This window comes from Colletes latitarsis, chromosome 9 (assembly GCF_051014445.1).
Source record: "Colletes latitarsis isolate SP2378_abdomen chromosome 9, iyColLati1, whole genome shotgun sequence".
NCBI classification, from domain to species: domain Eukaryota; kingdom Metazoa; phylum Arthropoda; class Insecta; order Hymenoptera; family Colletidae; genus Colletes; species Colletes latitarsis.
In genome coordinates this window covers 15,882,195-15,902,696 of record NC_135142.1, presented here as the reverse complement: position 1 = coordinate 15,902,696, position 20,502 = coordinate 15,882,195, and the positions used below count along the sequence as shown (strand labels likewise).

The window sequence follows — 20,502 nt, the reverse complement described above, 5'->3', positions numbered from 1 at the left end:
GAAATCGACCGAAAGCAGCTGAGGGTGAAAAGAGACTGGCGGTTGTTGGGGCGGAAAACAGAAGACAAACGTAATAAAGTTAATTCGATTCGTCGACGGCACAGCGCTAGCTCGCTAAGGGGTGGCTCGAGGGTATCTGTTTTCTAGCACTAAGTCTATTAGGGAACCGCAAAATGGCTGACTTGTTGGCAACGACGATGGTCTGCTTAGACGGAAGTCTGTATTGAATGTTTTTCTTAACCACGGTAAGTATTTTTAAGAACATGTTGACTGTCACGACTAATTTATAAAACTTTTACTCTAATTATGACCCTAAGTTTCCTTATTATTTATATTTTTAATCCAATAGGATAAATGACTCGTTTTCTGCCACCTATGTTACCATGAACCTAAACTTGTTTTATTTAAAACATCCAATGAACTTTATAAAGCTGTAGACAAAAAATTTAACGTACAATTCTAAGTATTAGATTGGTTCGTATGAAACGTCGGATTTTATGAAGGAAAATTATTTATTTTTAGAAAATAAATATGTACTAAATAAAATAAGCTTTGTCTGCTTGAATACATTTCTTACAATTGAGGAAAGTATAAATACTGTATTTTCGTTGACGCAATTTATCCCCTCTAAAAATATGTCTAGATATTTGAAGAAATAATAATCTGTAGAAGATAAAAAAAAGAAATCGTAATATCATTTTATTAATTTCTGCCAGAATGTAATTTTAGAAATTCCATGTAATAGTTTGACAAATTATATCATTTTAATCTACACAGCGACGAATTATTTTGTTTGAAACAAACGAAATTTCATACCGATATTGACCCATGACATCTGTCAATTTTATTGCGACATTGCCACATTATACATATAATTGACAGATTCGATCATGAATATTTATTCACAATTTTAGTGGTTACGTTTATATAACAATATTTAAAACAAATGACACCTTTTGAAGGTATGATAGTCCTAGGAACAAATTTATTATGCGTTTGACGAGATCGTAAAAAAATATTTGTATTAGAATGTCTGAAGTAAGATTAAGTTATGATTATTAGTAATTTATATTTAAAGAAATTATGTTCATCATTAACACAGAAAAGATCGATTTACAGACAATGATTAGCGGTAAATAAAATATGTAAACATTTAGTCAAAGATATTAACGAAAAAAATTGTTTTAAATGTATCATCAAAACAAATGAATTTTTGCAAATTCGTTATTAAAAAATACAAAATTTATCCGTTTACATCATTAATTTGGTTCTAATAGTTTGTGAGATATAAATATGTTTTACTGCCCCTAATTTAGGGATAGGTTTCACCCCTTTAACATGGATCATAATAAATAAAAATGAATACCGGTCAAATGTTTTTGATTAATATCGTATCTAGTTTCATCGGAATTGGTTCATTGGATGATACTTCGGTATGGTTTCTTATTAGTGTTAATTAGAAAAAGACAGCTAACAAACAGGCACAAAGAGAACACTCTATTTCTAACATATAATAATAGCATCACGATTGTGAGACATTAAATATTAAGGATGAATTTATTAAAATCATGTATTTTCTACCTAACATGATATCCTTTAAACAATCAATGGATCAGGAAGTAATCAAATGTTTCAAACGAATGTACCGAAAAGATTTATGAAAAAATTAATGTTATTTGTTCACTATGACTTGACTGAAGAAGCGATAAAATTTCCAGAAAAAATAGAATTTAATAGACTGTTGCTACATAGTAACGAATGCTTGGTTAAATCTTAATTTAAGAATATAATATATACAAAGGGTGTGTAGAAGAGTCAGAAACAACAGAAAACGATGTACATGAAGCATTTGAAATGCTATGCAGCTTACGATACGAAGAATGTGACGAAGCTGACGCGATAGCTTATTTTGAACTTGATAATAAGAATAATAACAAAATGTGCTGATGGAGATTATAAAAATGTTATGGAAGAAACTTAAGATCAAGAAAAGGACGAATAGGTTGACGAAAATGTTCCTTCTTATTCTGAAGCATTCGAGAAAGAGAAAGAGAAAGAGCTTGGATAGTATGAAATACAAAAGGAATGCAACTCTAAGGAGTTACTAATGGTACAAAACACCCATGTGACTTAGCTTTCAAAAATGTGACTTAGTATCAAAATAAATCAAATTTAGTAGAGGAATAAATATCGTTCTCTATCATTTTAAAACGAATTTGTGGAACAATTTAATATAAAATACTCTTTCTAATTAAATTCCAATCCCCAACTTAGCTTACTATTTGTGTATCGCTTAGAAGTACCTATTGTCTCGGTTTCAAGTTGTTAATTTTATATTTTCAACTAGCTTATCGACAATATTTCGGGTGGTATTGATGAGACCGTCGAGTGCTCTTTGCCAACGAGATCAAACCGAAAAGTTATTCAGTCTGGTAGGCGCCAGACGGGATAACGCGGCCAATCAGCGAGCCGCTTCTATACGAGCCACGAAACACCGTCGTTCCATTAGAGTTAATCTCCGGTCCTCGATAATTAAACGGTTTCGTTGTACCTTTGTTTATCTCCGCGAGAGCCGTTCCAGCTTCTTCTTGAGAGATCGGCGCGTTGCCCCCTCGGTAGCCCGTGTATCACGAACGAGTTGCTTCGATCGAGACACAACTCGATCGTTTGTTGCACGATTAACGACTAGAACGGCTGCCGATGTCGACCAAAGATTTCAGATAACGGCAGTTCTCAGTCGCAATCAACACACGATCGAGTCGTTTATTTTCCTACTCGTTGCTCCGATCCCGTAATTGTGGGAAACGCGCCCCTTATCTTTCGTTTGCTTTTAAGCGGATTTATGATTTCGCCTTCGCAACCGTGCGTTGTTAAACGCCAGAGATAGAATTAATCGCGAAAGCTTCGTCCAGAGGCTTTATTTCCTCTTATTTTCTCGATCTTTTCCCTTTCATGTTTCTCAAAATCAGAGCAAAGATTTATATTCTGTCAAATTTCGATACGAATAGCTCAAAATACAGTGGTAACTACGAGTAGAAAAAATGGCGGTTTTAGGTTATAAGTTTGTACCGAGTTTTATACTAGACATTAAACGCCAGAGATAGAATCAATTGTGAAAAGTTCGTGTAGAGGCTTTATTCGCTCTTATTATTTCGATCTTTTCCCTTTCATGTTTCCCAAAATTAAAGCAAAGATTTATATTCTGTCAAACTTCGATACGAATAGCTCAAAATACAGTGGTAACTACGAGTAGAAAAAATGGCGGTTTTAGGTTATAAGTTTGTACCGAGTTTTATACTAGACATTAAACGCCAGAGATAGAATCAATTGTGAAAAGTTCGTGTAGAGGCTTTATTCGCTCTTATTATTTCGATCTTTTCCCTTTCATGTTTCCCAAAATCAGAGCAAAGATTTATATTCTGTCAAATTTCGAAACCAATAGCTCAGAATATAGTGGTAACTACGAGTAGACAAAATGGCGGTTTTACGTTATAAGTTTGTGCCGAGTTTTGTATTAGACGTTTTCTGCAATTGTCAACTCGATTCAATTTTTAGTCGTTCGTCAATGTTCATCAATATCAAGTTTTAAATTACTTGGTTATAATCTGGTAGTATCTTTCCATAATTCCAATTTATTTCTCTAGTACTCAAAGCTTGGTTCACATATTTTTTTCCTCACGATTCACGATGTTTTCATGATCTGACTCAATTTGTACCATTCATAAACTTTTTGTATTAATTGATATGTTTTAGTGAACGTTTTACCAGGTTTAATACAGTAATGTTGAGTTGGAAAGAAGAATGGAGAATTATCATATTTTTCAACGAGAATAAATATTATAATAATTAATCTGGTCGGTTCTGATAAATTTAAACATTATTGGCATGATTTGAGCAAAGTTAAAACCGATGACGTATAAATTTCGGGAGTGAAAGTTTAATGGCGTTATTTAGCAATGATTTTAAGACGCCAATAAGTAAAATCTTTACGAGAATGAAAACATATAAATATATAAATCTTTTTGAAGACATTTTTTCTCTTTAGTCGCACCTGATATGCTTAAGGAGGTATTGCTGCCTAGACTGTCAATTTTACGGCCCTTTTTGTGATTTCTTTTTAATGATAGGTAGGCTGTTTTGTACTGAGACTTTGTAGATGTATTTATTCATCTTATAAGCATGTACAATATTTTTTTCATGGAAAAATATTAAAAATCGTGGGAATTATAACCTCTTATTTAATGGCTCTTCTGGAAAAGGTGCTCCAATGGCTTTCAGGATTCCAGCCGAGCCGCTAATCAGAAACAGAGGGAGTTAAAGTATCTTCATAAGGAAGGTTGTAGTTATAGCAGAAACTGGGGAGAAGTCAAAATCCTGATAAATAAAGAAATGGCGACACTTCAAGTTTCGAATTTCTATTTTTTAATCGTTCTCTTGTCTTTAGCGTATTAAAAAAAATAGTAAAACTCAATATTTTTTTAAATCTCTAGTTCCAGCGATAAAGGTGTGTCTGCTGAATATTCTCTCCAAATTTGAAGTCAATCGGTCTGCTAGATCTTGAAATATCATATAAGCCAGTTTAAATGCGTTTTTTTAAACAAGGAGGTATAACTCTTGCAATTTTTAATATTTTTTGATGGAAAAAATACTGCACATACCTATAAGACGAATAAATATTTCTGCAAAATGTCAGTACAAAACAACCTACCTGTCGTTAAAAAAAAAATCACAAAGAAAGGCCAAAGAAATGACAGCCTAGACAGCAATACTCCCTTAATTGCAAATGCTTGCATCCTTTATAATAAAGACTTATTTTCGATGTAGATTTAGTATTTCAGTTGTGTTTTCTTCTTATTAAATACGAAGAGAGCTATCTTCATTGGCGGAAATGTAAATAATAAGAGTTATTTCTCAAATAAATCATTTTATACTCGAAAAATGAACACGAGTTCAATTATAAAAAATTAAACATCGATCGTTGGGTATCCGCGGCGTTCTTTGATTTATAGTTCGTCCAATCGAGCCGTGAATCTATCGAGTACCGTGGTAGACAAGAGAAGGGCAAATATTTTTTAAGATTATAACGTTTTCCAAGACGGATCGTTGTAATTTCTTGAAACTGGTTCCTTTTACGCAACATGTGTGGTGTTCTAAAGACCAGTGGCACTCGGGCAACGTGTCTCCTTACGAATTATACCGTGATCCGACCTATCGAAGATCAGAAAGTACCTTGTTAATTTGACCTTTCTGCTTCCATTCCTGGGTTGGGCAAGCCTACCTGAACTTCCTGTAATTTTCTCCAACCGAGACTAGTTTCGTGTTTCACCGATACTTTTGTTTCGTGAAATTTCACGCCACAAAAGAAAAGAAACAAAAATGATGGAATCGCTGTTTCCCAGGAATGGTTCTCCTTTTGAGGTTTAATTTCTTTTTTGGAGATTAAACGTATTCGATTGAAAGTTATAATTGAGAAATCAAGTAACCACAAAAATATATTTTTAGTGAAATTTTTGCATTTAATAAAATATTTATGTCGAATCTTCATCAATATTTTTCTAATACTGTTTACTTAATACTTCGTATTAAAAAGGAAAGTAAAAAGTAAAAGAGTAAAAAAACACTTTGACAGTTCATCCGTATATGTATAGTTTACAATTGTTTAACACGTTGACTGCCAAACCAAAACTGTTCAATTTTTTATGAGACCAAAACTTTGATTTTAGACAATTGCAGAGTACATAAATTAAAATTGATATCAGTATTTATTTTCGTAACCTAGCTAAAATTCATGAGCCCTCAGAATTAATTGTGTTAGTTACGTAGTAAAAAATCCTGTCATCCATATATGGATGACGTGGCAGTCAATGTGTTAAAATCAAAGTTTTAAGTTTTCTTCTGGATTTTCGATTTATTTTGAAAGAATTATCATTAATGACTGAACGTCTTGTACGATTAGACTAAAATTCTAACCTTTGACAGTGATTTGCTTCGCGAGTTGAAATAATTTTATTTCATCATTCGTAGAATCTGTGTGCACGATTTGAACGTACGTAACGAAGTATCGAAGCAGAAAATCGATAAGATTTAACATGACGCGCCTTTTATTAACGGTGGCGATTCGATTACATTTAGTTCGTGCTACCGGAAATTCTATCGCTGCTACGCCGTTGTTTCAGTGACAGCCGCGCCTACACCCTTGCAAGTAATTAACGTGGTTAGCAATTAATAATTGAGGGCGCCGTGCCGATTACATTTTGCAGTCCCGACACGGTCTAGCCCCATTCGCTGTGGCCAGCATAACCGTATTCTCTCGCAACCTGGGACACATTACTCTTATCGTTATCCCTTTATAGCTAGCTATAACTTTTGGGCAACACCTCGTGCATTCGTAACTATGTATTGTAAACTTTATCTTTTGCAACGAGAACGCAATGCTTAGTTTTATCTGCTTCTAATATGTTCTTATTCGATATTCTTGAATAACGTTGCGTTGAGATAACGAATATGCCATTTATTACACGTTTCATTTCGAAAGTATCATATTTTAGAGCACAGTGAACGAAAAATTTGGGTATTATGTGCATTAACACATGCTCGAGTCATTCACAAAGTTAGCAAATGTTTTTTTATAAATTAAACAAATTTTATTTTACGAGGTTGTCATCATTGTTTAAAAACCTTAGTAGATATACAGGGTGTTTGGCCACCCCTCGGAAAAATTTGAATTGAAGATTCTAGAGGCCAAAATAAGACGAAAATCAAGGATATTAATTTATTAATTGAGGCTTCGTTAAGAAGTTATAGAAACATTTCTGACCACACAGTATATTTTCGGCAAAGAATTTTTTTCTCGAAAGTACGTAGGATTTTGGGGGTGTGTCTATTCATCAAAAATGATTGTAAGTGACCCCTTAAACCGAAAATAATTTTCCCAGAACGATTTGAAATTTTTTAATTTTGTCGAAAAATTTGTCCACCTTCCTGAATTTTTTTCTTGAAGGTGCGAAGGATTTCGGAGATATGTGTATTGACCAAACATGATTGTAATTGACCCCCGCAACCAAAAATAATTTTTTCAGAACGATTTGAAATTTTTTTTCGCCGAAAAATTTAGCCATCTACCCCCTGTCAATTTTTCTTAAAAATTAGTTTTTCCTTTTTAATAAATTTGTTTGACGTCTTACGGAAATTTTGTTTAGTACTTTTGTGTAGGTATCCACGGGCTCTACTTCCATGCTAAATTTTATTGAAATACGTTCACTATTGTAGAAGTTATGGCCGTTTGAAAATTGGACCATTTTTATGGGGTTCTTGTTATTTTACGGGGTTAAAGAACAACTCTTCGAATATTTTTAGAATTTCTACATATTCTGCACTAAAATACACATCGTTTGCTTTTTTAAACATTAAAATCGTCCAATCCGTTCAGAAGTTATGACGTTTTAAAGATTCGCATGAAAATTCGGGCAAACATTTCTGGCCAGAAATTATATTTTCGGTAAAGAATTTTTTTCTCGAAAATGCGTAGGATTTCGAGGATATGTGTATTGATCAAAAATTATTATAATTTACCCCTGTAATCAAAAATAATTTTTTTAGAACGATTTGAAATTTTTTAATTTCGCCGAAAAATTTCAGCAGCTACTCGAATTTTTTTCTCGAAAGTGCGTAGGATTTCTGGGGTATGTGTATTGACCAAAAATGATTGTAATTGGCCCCTGCAACCGAAAATAATTTTTCCGTGAATGATTTGAAATTTTTTAATTTAATTTTTTAATAGTTTTTTAACGAAGCCTCAATTAACAAAGTCCACTGCATGTCATTTGTTACAGTCGCGCTCGTTTGCCCACTAAATGTTTGATACACTTTTAATATTAAATTTCATATTATTTTTAACGTTTAACAATGTAGTATATATCAGGAAAATTTAAAGATATACCTGAGGTTATAATTATTCATAAACATCTGTAATAGTGGAAAAATTCTGCAAGGAAGATGTCAGCTTTTAAAATTTAGTGCTAAATTCCTTGCTGCCCCTCAACTGCTAAGCTTTCACATCAATAACACTAAATTTGACACACGTATGGATATATTTATTCGACAGTAGGATATAAATACCAAATTGCATAATATTTAATGGCTAACTATCTAGCAGCGTAATATTGGAAATCTTCTGCAACGATGACGCCACTTTTTTAAAATTAGCGCCACATTCCTTGCTGCCCCTCAACTGCTAAGCTTCCATTTCAATAACACTAAATTTGACAAACACGTATGGATATATTTATTCGACAGTAAGAAATAAATACCAAACTGCATAATATTTAATGGTTGACAATCTAGCAGTGTAATATTGGGAATCTTCTGCAACGATGACGTCAGTTTTTAAAAATTAGCGCTAAATTCCTTGCTGTCCCGTAACTGCTAAGCTTCCACATCAATAACACTAAATTTGACACACGTATGGATATATTTATTCGACAGTAGGAAATAAATACCAAACTGCATAATATTTAATGGTTAACAATCTAGCAACGTAATATTAGGAATCTTCTGCAACGATGACACCACTTTTTTAAAATTAGCGCCAAATTCCTTGCTGTTCCGCAATTGCTAAGCTTCCATTTCAATAACACTAAATTTGACAAACACGTATGGATATATTTATTCGACAGTAGGAAATAAATACCAAACTGCATAATATTTAATGGCTAACAATCTAGCAGCGTAATATTAGGAATCTTCTGCAACGATGACGCCACTTTTTTAAAATTAGCGCCAAATTTCTTGCTGTCCGCCAACTGCTAAGCTTCCACATCAATAAAACTAAATTTGTCCGATGTTCATTAAGGAAAATGATTCGATAATTGCGCGTCTGAAAACAGCTCTGTAGCGAGGGTATTTCTGTTTCGTAGAACGACGATTTACATCCAAAAGGAAACAGGTCTGTTATAGCGGCGCATGTTCGTGTTCGACCGATTACCGGCGTGATCCAACACAGCGGCTGATGAATGTTTAACGACGCGAATCGGTGGGGTCAAGTGCCGGATCGGAACGATTCGGAATCGCGGATTCGAGGGTTTGACACTTTAAAAGCCGAGGCAAGGAGCTCGAGGAACAGCCCGACGATCGGACTGGCTGATGGTTCGCCGAAGGGGTGCGATGCGAGAAGTTCCGGGGGATCAAGGAGGTGGAGAGTTGGCAGTCAAACCAGGGGTGGATGTGGGAGCACGATGGGGCGGATAGGCTGCATTATGTACGGGACAGGGCTAAGCTGTTAGGTATCTGAATTATTGAGGCCAAGTTATCTCATCTCTGCCTACAGTCATCTCGTTACTTTAAACGCAGCTGCTCGCTGGACCGCGCCGCGGAAATGTCGATCCAAGGGTGGAGAAAACGCGATTGTTTTCTTTTCTTCCTCGAATTCCTCCCTCGTCCGCAACCAGACGCTCCAACGATATTTTTACGAGCTTGAGAAACGATAAAATCGATGATTAAATTCATGAATCGGCCGCGTCAAACTAGTTTCGACCTCCGAGCCAATTTCCACTTTGCTACCGTTGTCGCGAGCTACTAATTGTTTGTTCCTCTATCTTTGTTACCAGAAATCATTCAAAATCTCTTATACGGCACATACAGCATACAGATAGTCAGAACGTAAGAAATTGTAATATTAATTTCATTCTTGCTTTCTTAATAGAAGGAAACGTATCAATTATTGGAAGTTAGACAAACGCAATCTACTTTCTAGTAATATTTTATATAGGGTGTTCGGCCACCCCTGGGAAAAATTTTAATGTGAGATTCTAGAGGCCAAAATAAGACGAAAATCAAGAATACTAATTTGTTGATGGAGATTTCGTTAAAAAGTTATTAATGTTTAAAGTTCCGCCCGTATTGAATTTTTTTCTAGAAAGTGGGTAGGATTTCGGGGGTAGGTCTATTCATAAAAAATTATTGTAATTGACCCTCGCAACTGAAAATAATTTTTCCAGAACGATTTGAAATATTTTTTTTTCGCCGAAAAATTTAAGAACTACCCCCTATCGATTTCTCTTAAAAATTCGTTTTTGATTTTTAGTAATTTTATTTGACGCCCTACAGAAAAGTTGTCTAATACTTTTCTGTAAGTACCCATGCTCTTTACTTCAGAAAAAAGTTTCATTGAAATATATTCACTATCGTAGGAGTTATGGCTGTTTGAAAATTGTACCATTTTTATGGGGTTTTTCTCATTTTAGGGGATCGAGAAATAACTTTTCGAATATTTTTATAATTGCTACATATTCTACACTAAAATACGCGTCGTTTGCTTTTTTAAACATTAAAATCGTCCAATCTGTTCAGAAGTTATGACGTTTTAAAGATTCGCATGAAAATTCGGACAGACATTCTGGCTAGAAATTATATTTTCGGTAAACAATTTTTTTCTTGAAAATGCATAGGATTTTGGGGGTATGTGTAATGACCAAAAATGATTGTAATCGACTCTTGCAACCGATAATAATTTTTCCAGAACGATTTGAAATTTTTTAATTTAACTGTTAATAACTTTTTAACGAAGCCTCCATCAACAAATTGGTATTCTTGATTTTCGTCTTATTTTGGCCTCTAGAATCCCCCATTAAAATTTTTCCCAGCGTTGGCCGAACACCCTGTATATGATTCCAAAGATGTTATTAGTTTAGTTATAACGTACTCTTAAAACTTACATTCTCCAAAATCCAAAAATTACCAAAACTATGAAGTTAATTAAAAAGATCCAAACAACTGGGCAAAACGTAAAATTCAAAGCACCACTGTAAATTCACAATATCTTGAAGAAAAAGAAGTTGTAACCAAAACTGTGCATAGTTTTTAAAGTATATTATTAACATTTCTAATATGATATTGTTTTCTGTGATCATACGCCAGAGAAGAGATTCGTTGAGTGATATACATATGTTTGAAAAATATTAAATTTCAATGCAAGTTCTCTAGTTATGATTCGATGATTTATTCTTCTGCAAATTTTAGGGTATAAGGCTGAAGTGGGATTTTCTGATTTTAGACAGGTCGAAAACCTCGATTAAAATGATATTCTCCTCCCACTCGGTAGAGGCCACACTGTGGAGAAGTTTGGGCTCACTCTGGTCAAATCCACTCACCTCATCTTCGCGTGGGGCGAAAGTGAGTGGTAGTCAAGGAAGTACATCTGGACCTAGGGTGGTATTGTTTCGAAAATCAGACTCGATCAGGATAAAAAGTCCCAAGAGAAAACATTTTTACAGATATATTATACTTTGAGTCAAGATGAGTCAGAAGACAAAAATAAAATGCATAAAATATGCGCGTTTACAAGTTGAACTATGTATCTGCTAGCATTTTCGTTCATTTGTTGAAAATGGTTGATAATAAATATTATATGTTCATGGCCAATACCAATAATAATAATAAATACTGCGATAAAATGAATAAATTAAAAAAACTATCAGTCATTCTTATTTTGAAAAATGTAGAATCTAGAAAATATAGTTATTAATATAGCTTGCTACTTAAGCCTTTTCAAAAATTGTTTTCACTTAAAATATATTTTTACATGAACTTACGATATTTAGTGTTTTATTTCGTTATAATAAAATTTGAAGAATCTTGTGAAAACATAGGAAATCAATGCTGTTACAAAATTTTTATTTAAAAAATATAAATTCAACGTAATTCCTCAAATGAATTTCTGACTGTTCTTTTACGAAAGAAGATTAATTATTGAGTTAAACAATTTCTTCTTTGTTAATGTAATACTGAATATTAAAAAGTTTGTAGATAAAGAAAAACGTATTTAAAATGTATAATAACAATTTTTTTAATGAAAATGTTTATAATGAAAAATGTTTACTATAAAATACGTGACATTTTACGTTGAGAAAAAACGAAAATGCAATGTGTAGTTTGTTAGAAAGCCAAGAATTATGTTTTTAAGATCAAGCACTTTGATACAAATTGTTTAAATATCTTTTGAAAAAAATATTTTCAGAAGCACGTACATATGTCATAGAAGACAATATATTATTCGGAGCATCGGTGAATTTTGTAAGCGTCTCGTTCCTTCGAATTTCTTGATTTATTCAACTCGTGCTTCATGCGATTCTGTACTCGAGATTAATTATGATCCACTTGTCATTTAGATGTAAATTTAATTCGCCAGGACACTGAGATGAATGTATCTGTCATTGCGTTAGCGTTTCTGAACACACTGAGAGACAGATAACACACGTCGTCGCCAGCTAAATCGAATTTCATGTTCGCTTCTCGAGCGACGGCACCGACTATGTAATAAAAAGAGATCAAATTTAAATTCGCTCATGCGCGTTGGAAATTCAGGAATGGGCAAACTCGCATTATTTTTTAATCGATATACATGGAAATTACTGAATACATCTATCGAATGTTTAGAACGAGAGACAAGTAACCTGCCATTTTTTATTCGGTTCTGATCGAATATCGACATTATCTATTAGTAAAGAATACCTGATAGTCGTAACTAAAAATACATCAGTGCTTTAGATGCACCATGCCGATCAATATTACCGTATTTTAGCATTCCTTTTTGATGCATAAATGAACGAGCAACACTTATTTTACAGATTTTACATTTTATCAATAGATGTGTTTTACAATCTGAAGCGAACACTGGATGAATACTTATTTTTGGTAAGTTTTTTAATTAATTTATTTTATTTATATATATAACGTCTTTACTGCAAAAAACCTGTGACATTATATATGTAAGATAAACGTGTTCATGTAAGATTCATTGATGAAAATGAAATGTAAAGAGTAGAGAAGTGCAGCTAACGTGATGTTTCTAAATCTAACTTTTATCAGTTCTGCATACAAAGTCAGTCGTTTTATGGGTACATATATTTTTATTTATCAGGTCATTTGATATGTTTTTGTGTTTACGAATACATAGAAGTATTAATTGTCTATCGAGTGGTCATCTTCTTGTAGAATTAAGTTTCCATGAAGTTCATGTGGTTACAAAATAAAGGTATAACCAAATTCAAAAATCTATATGAATAATATAAAGATACAATTTATACATTATATTCCGAGATTGAAATTTACTCATTTTTTGCTTGTAGAATGTTTTTATAAAAGTCAAGAATCAACTTAAAAACAAAATGTTCGTGTTCGTTCGTGCATGCAATTAGAAGTGATTTGTTCGTCGTTCGAACCGAAAAATATATTTTACTGAAAATATGGCTTTCAACTTTTATCCAAATAATTTAGCTAGGGTAATTGTTTCAATAATCGATTAAGGAAAAATAAAATGTTTTGCTCTCCAGAAATTAATCGAAAGTAGAATAAAACCTGTGAAATTTTCTACCAGGCCAAAGTTTTATTTTTTGACAATTGGAAACATTTCTGTAATTTTAATGAAATTCATGACTTCGATCCAGACTGTTTTCTTTAATATTTCACTTTAAGAATTCATTTTTATAGCTTCTGACCTGTTAATGAGATGCAATTTAGTAAAGTATTCATCATTCGAATATTTTTAAAAATACATTTTGTTCCCTGCTTGGAATAATATTGTAAGCAAACATAACGGGATAAGGAATGATTAAAAACATCGCGATTTAAAATCGTCCACCAAAAACACTTTCTTATAAAATACTTAAAAGAAACGAGAAAGACACGTGACGTTTGAATACTTCTTAACGATTATCCATTCTACAAAAATTGTTCCTCGACTTCCTCGGAAGAAACGTAATTTTCATTTTTGTACATTTTATGACAAATGTAATATTCCAGTAAAATCCGACAAGAAATCGAGATACCGATACAACGGGGCATTGGAATCTTTTTGCTACGAGTACTGTTATCGATCTCTTATTGGATCGTTACGAAACATCTAAACGCATTCTCTTTGTTTTTATTCATTGCATTTTACATTCATCGTTTTTATCCATTCGTCTCTTTATTGTCGAGAATCCAGGAACAGTGCGAGAAATAACGGCGGTGCATTTCCACAAACTCGGACGGTTATTCATAATGTAACAAATAAATCGTCGAACAGAAAAAATCTAGTTCGCACTACTTGTCAGATCTAATAAGAAATTTTGACAAGAAAGTGTATCAAGTTTGGAACACATATTAGATGACAATTTTTTCTACGTTCCGGGATCTATCATAATCTATACAGGGTGTTCGGCCACCCTTGGGAAAAATTTCAATGGGAGATTCTAGAGGCTAAAATAAGTCGAAAATCAAGAAAATCAATTTCTTGATTGAGGCTTCGTTAAAAAGTTATTAAAAAATTAAATTGAAAAGTTTCAAATTGTTCTGGAAAAATTATTTTCGGTTGCAAGAGTCGATTACAATCATTGTTGGTCATTACACATACCCTCGAAATCCTATCCATTTTCGAGAAAAAAATTCCTTAATGAAAATCTAATGTGAGGCGTAAAATGCTTCCCTATCATGAGAATCTTTAAAATGTCATAACTCCTGAACGGATTGGACGATTTTAATGTTTAAAAAAGCAAACGAAGCGTATTTTAGTGTAGAATATGTAGAAATTATAAAAATATTCGAAAAGTTGTTGCTCGATCCCCTAAAATGAGAAAAACCCCATAAAAATGGTCCAATTTTCAAACACCCATAATTCCTACAATAGCGAATATATTTCAATGAAATTTTGGGAGGAAGTAGAGCCCATAGGTACCTACAAAAAAGTATTAAACAACTTCTCTGTAGGATGTCAAACGAAATTACTAAAAATAAAAAACGAGTTTTTAAGAAAAATCGACCAAGGGGTAGGTGCCTAAATTTTACGACAAAAAACAAAATTTCAAATCATTCTGGAAAAATTATTTTCGGTTGCGGGGGTCAATTGTAATCATTTTTTATGAATAGACATACCCTCGAAATCCTATCCATTTTCAAGAAAAAAATTTTTTACCGAAAATATACTCTGTGGCCGGAAATGTTTCTATAACTTTTTAATGAAGCCTCAATCAACAAATTAGTATTCTTGATTTTCGTCTTATTTTGGCCTCTAGAATCTCCCATTAAAATTTTTCCCAGGGATGGTCGAACACCCTGTATAATATACAATATAAGCTACGGAGCCACGGATGGCTCTAAATGGCTTTTATTGAATATTCGCTATTCAGATTCCTATGTACACTGATTAGCACTGCTCTACATTGTTGGAAACATACTATATTACTTTTTGTATAACAGTCGTACGTTCTAACGTCTGTGATAACAAATACTTTAGTTTAATCATTCTATTCTGTTCGAGACTATTTGACCTAAAACAACCCCTTTTTGGGGAAAATGTTTAATACAGAATTTTCAGTTTCAAGAAGGAAACACAATTGTTGTATTTATTTTTTATTTGTTGAACGTTTTCAAGATTAATTACTCTTTGGAATAGATATTTTTATTCTACTTAAATTCATATTTTTATTTCTTTGGAAAAGAAATTTATATTTTTATTTTACAGTAAGAAAGAAAAAACTTTTGCAGGGGACTTAGAGTTTTATGAGACTTTGCTTAAAAAAAATTTATTGTTTCGCTATTCCCAAATTAAGGGATGAAAAGTTAAACTATATAGATGAAATTTCTTTGTTTGATGACCAATGTTGGACGTTGCCTAGCGACTATATTTTCAACTCGATAATTGTACAAGAAATCGTTATAGTTATTTCACAATTACTATCCAAACAGTTCTGTTAACAATAGTTGCACAAATTGTTATACGAAATTATTGCCTGCTACAGTGGAGAACATAAGATTTTAGAGAGATATGCAAAAAGTGTACAAAATTGGATAAAAGCACAAAAATGTTTCATTTTGGAATGACACAAAATACTGATCTTTATAAAGCTCGTATGAAAGAACACTGTCATTAATTTCTGAATTGCAAAAGAGAATCGAAGAGCATTGCAGTTTTCCTAAAAGCTAAATGATCAACCAAGTCATAAATAAAAAGATTGCATTGTTAAAAACATGGTAAAAACTGTATCAGTGAAACGAACAAATCTTGGCAACTTTAAAAATATTCCTGTTAAATTTACTTTTTGTAAACCTGAACGCTAACAAGGATAAAAGATATCTATAGCCCCTATCAGAATGGTTCGATACAAGGCAATCAATTTCAAACGTAAACGTAACGACGATGTTGAATCGTATCTTCGACTCGTCATTGACCATGAGCCAAAGCATCATGGTTCTAAAAAGCAGAACCAATTGGTAAAGTCTATGGTTCGTTAGAAAGTACGCAGATAAAGGTAAAAACCGTGTGTCTATAATCACCGACATCTTGTTCGAACAATCCCCTAGGTCCAAAGTAGTCATCCCTTTATCCTAATACTTCCCGGAACGATCCAAGGACACACAGCAGGATGACGCTTTTAAAAGTGGTTTAAAGCAACTATTAGGCAGGAAAAAGACGAGTCGAGGGGAACACGTTGTACCCCTGAAGAATGTCTCCTGGCTTCGTCTCGCCGTGAAGACGCCCCTGGTATCAGGTACCCGCGCCACGAACGGGCCCCGTTTTATCTAAATGACGTGTTTTCGTCCTTCCTTATCTTGAAGAGTCTCCACTACATTCGACTTTCAATGCGTCTACAGATACACGCGGCAGAACGCTGCTGACCCGCTATTAACATTCCGGGCGTGGTTTCCATCTCGCGTTTTCCCTTTCAATTTCTCGAATGCTCCGACACGAAACTCCGATAAAAGTGCAACGCGAACAGTTTCGTCTCCGTGGACAGCTGTTTCCGGAAGAAAGGCTCGTTCCGTGCAACTTGGTTCTTGGATTTATTCGATTCCTCGTTCGTAAAAATATGGATGAGGGTTGTCAAAATCCCACTTAAGATAATTTATCTTATTATACTCTTCCGTCTATAAGATACTGATTTGCACACTAATATTAACGCGTTCACTGCCAGATCAAAACCGTATAATTTTCTGCAAAAGTAAAATATTGATTTTAGACCATTGTAAGTTACATAAAATTTAAAATTCACAAATTCTATTCAAACTTAATTCCCTTAACATCTTAACTTGAGAATTAATTTTTCTAGTATCATAATGGTAAATCCTGTCGCCCATATGTGGGTGACGTGGCAGTCAAAGTGTTAATAATTCTAGATCGATTTTAAGGATCTAAAGTGTCCTAAAAGAAGAGTTACCATTTTGTGTTTAAGTAAATTTAAAAAAAAATAATATAAATATACATATTTTACACTAGAATTTAAAGCAATTAAACATACTATTGAATTTGGTAAACAGATATTTCTTTTAGCAAAGTCATCACTATAAAATATTTTTGATTTATTATTAAAATATTATTGAATACAAAGTTCCCTAATACGTTGATATTTTTAAATTTGTTACTCACTAAAAAGTGTTGCAATGTACAACATAAGTGGTAGATAAAACAATATTTTCAAAATAAAGAAGGCATGATCAAATTTTCTAAACTTTACATAATTTGTTTTTTTATACTTTTTGCATTTATTCAATAATTCTGGCCATTCTATACCTATCGATTGTAATAATTTTTCGAATTGCTAACAATTTATATGAGAAATAATGGTTTTATCGTTTGGTTGCAATAATTCAGAGTATAAAATGCCTTGATCGTCTCATCAAATAATGAAACTTTACGAGGTTCTAAGATTTATCGTTGTGATGGCACTTATTTATTATTCTAGCAATGTTTTTACCGAGGATTGTCGTATAAAATCCATTTTTCATCTTTTGTTTTTCTATTACAAATCGTATGTTACGAATTTTATTCTCGTCAGTTTAAGAATAGCTGCTGGTTGCTGCACAAATGCTCGTTTTATCATTTACACTTTTCCTAACATTTCCACACGTTCCTTGTACACACTTCATTCAAATACTATAAATAATTTTGTACAGTAAATAATTAAAAACAAAAATGATAATAATGGTAATGAAAAAAATAAAGTACAAAAAATGAAATAAAACCTAACAACTGATTGTAATCTTCATATACTTCGATAAATAATTAAAAAAAAAAACTAAAACTAATCTAACTTCAACAAAAAATATCAAAATATTAATAAATTTAAATAAAATTAAAATAATTAATAATTATATCAAAAAATTAACGCATAAATTACTATAATAAATGAAATTCAGTGATAGAATTGTATTTATTGAATTTCTTGTCGAATGTCGTGGTTCGTTTGCATAGATTTTTAATTTTAAGCGTTAAAGGCAAAACTCTGGAGTAGTTAAATCAGTAGACCAATCGATGTTAAAATTAAATACGATTTCATTATGAAATAAATAATATTCATATGAACGCAGTGAATTTACATTTTTATTTTTCATTTTTGTTCCAGTTCATGAAACATTTCTTCTCTTATATTTTATTCTTATTTTTTAAAGCCTTGTGTATCCAATTGAGTTGACAATTTCATCGAAAGCGTGTAATCCATAAAAATTGCGTGGATACGAGGAGCAACAGCGATGTATCACGAAATGCCAGAAACTCACCTCCATTTTGTCCGTCTATTCTGAAACCAAGTTTTCACTTGGGCATCCGTCATCTTCAAGGACTTCGCCAGGGCTGCTCGCTCGGCCGATGCTAAATACTTTTGTTTGTGAAAACGTTTTTCAAGCTCGGCAATCTGGAACCTGGTGAAGCTCGTCCTCGGTTTCTTTCTCTTCGGCGGTGTCCTGTTTTGGTACGGATGACCGATCCTCCTCGGGAACGCTCCAGCTACTGTAGAAGGAAGATCGCAGCTTATTAACCTTTTCCACTATGATTTATTTGCAGGCAATCGTATCAATATAAATGATCAATCACACAGAATTACATACACTCATTCGACACGAGGCTATTGTTTATTTTTGTACTGAAAAATTAACGAAACATTCTTATTTCTCTTTGTTAGAATAAAAATCTGTAAATCGAGATATAGATTCCTATTTAAAAAAAATAAAGTTGAGCTTCGAATTATCTTGGAAACGCTTAACAAATAAAAAGTAAATAAGTCAATTATATTTTGAAAATGCGTTGTTTTCGAGATATTTAGATGCAAAGGTTTCAAATGAATATCCTGTGTGTGTTATTTTCTTGCCATTTCCTCTAAAATTATTGAGCCCTAATATTTGTGCTTAAAATTGTATGTTCCCAAAGGATTACTAAATGTAGGATTATCAAAATTTATCCATAATATTGTAATTTATAGTGCATCTGTGAAAGTATGCAGTTACACGGTGCAAAAACAACTGTGAGTGTGAAACAAGGATAAAATAACTGTTTATGTAGGATGATTGATATAAAGTATTGTAGTGTGTCCGATACGGTTATCTTCGAAGTTTAAGGATGCTAATTTCAGTTTTTCTTACAATTTATTACTCGTATACTTTATTCAGATATTTAATTTGTAATTTATTTGTTTCAATGTCTTCCAGAGGCATTTAAGATATTATATTCAAGATTCAGTCAAATTTACAATTTAAATTCCTACACAGGGAAGAAAAACATTATTCGTTAATTAAATTTATCGAATTATTAAGCGTGGTCAAACTTTGAACTTTGATTTAAAGTTAAGTGACACCAGCCAACGAACAAATTTATATATTTATGTTTCATTCTATCAGCAAATAATTTTATTTTCAATTACGTGTGCAAGTCTGACACGATTTGTTTATTATAAATTTGTACGGTTAATCAAATTAATTTGCAACAAGGATCCCAGAGTTTGGTGGAACGATGTGATTGACTGTTGATGTTCCAAGCTACGAAATTATTGATATTTCGTTCCAGATAATGCAATACGGCGTGATTGTGCAAAGAGACCAATGTAAGTGGGACTTTCTATTAGTTTCGCGTCAATAATTTTCAACGTTTCTTGCCTCTTATCCGTCGTATAATGTATTTCTTTCTGATCTCGGAGCAATAACTTTTCTAGAATTCCCGCGGAAGAATCTTAGATAACTGGACACAAGTACAAAAGAAGTGGCGAATAAATTATTAATAAATCTACCGTCCATTTAAGGGAGTATTCTATTGTAAAATGTGTATTTTTAAATTCTTTTCTATCATTTGTTGGCATAATCTATACAAACTTTTTGTCGAAATTTCTCACATATATTAATTAATATTTATGAAAAATAAAAAAATTGCAATTTCAATTATATTGACTAACTCCATTCTTTTCCTTCGTTTATTTTTTATTGAATTTTATTATAATTCGACCAATACTTTCTTTACTTTTGTCGTCATAGTCGTCATCGAAAGCAATTAACAGCCTATTTATATTTGAAAATTAAAATAATATTCAATATTAATCAACTCAATTTGTTGAAAAAAAATCTATCTTTTTTCTAGATAAGATTTCTTGTAGAAGCAAATTCTATAAAATAAAACTTTACTCTTTAAAATGCTATCAAAATGGACACTGAATTCATAATTAAAAAGTAGAATGAAAATAGAAGATATTCAATCAGGTATAGCTCAAA

At 32.5% G+C, this 20,502-nt stretch overlaps 1 protein-coding gene across 1 annotated transcript in view; it reads right to left on the bottom strand.

The window, feature by feature from the left end:
• Window positions 1-20,502, bottom strand: part of C15 (homeobox protein C15) — a 101,334-nt gene that overhangs the window by 3,881 nt on the left and 76,951 nt on the right. Inside the window, exon 2 of the mRNA XM_076773462.1 lies at window positions 18,529-18,757. Coding sequence (XP_076629577.1) covers window positions 18,529-18,757 — 229 coding nt within the window. The remainder of the gene's footprint in view (window positions 1-18,528; window positions 18,758-20,502) is intronic.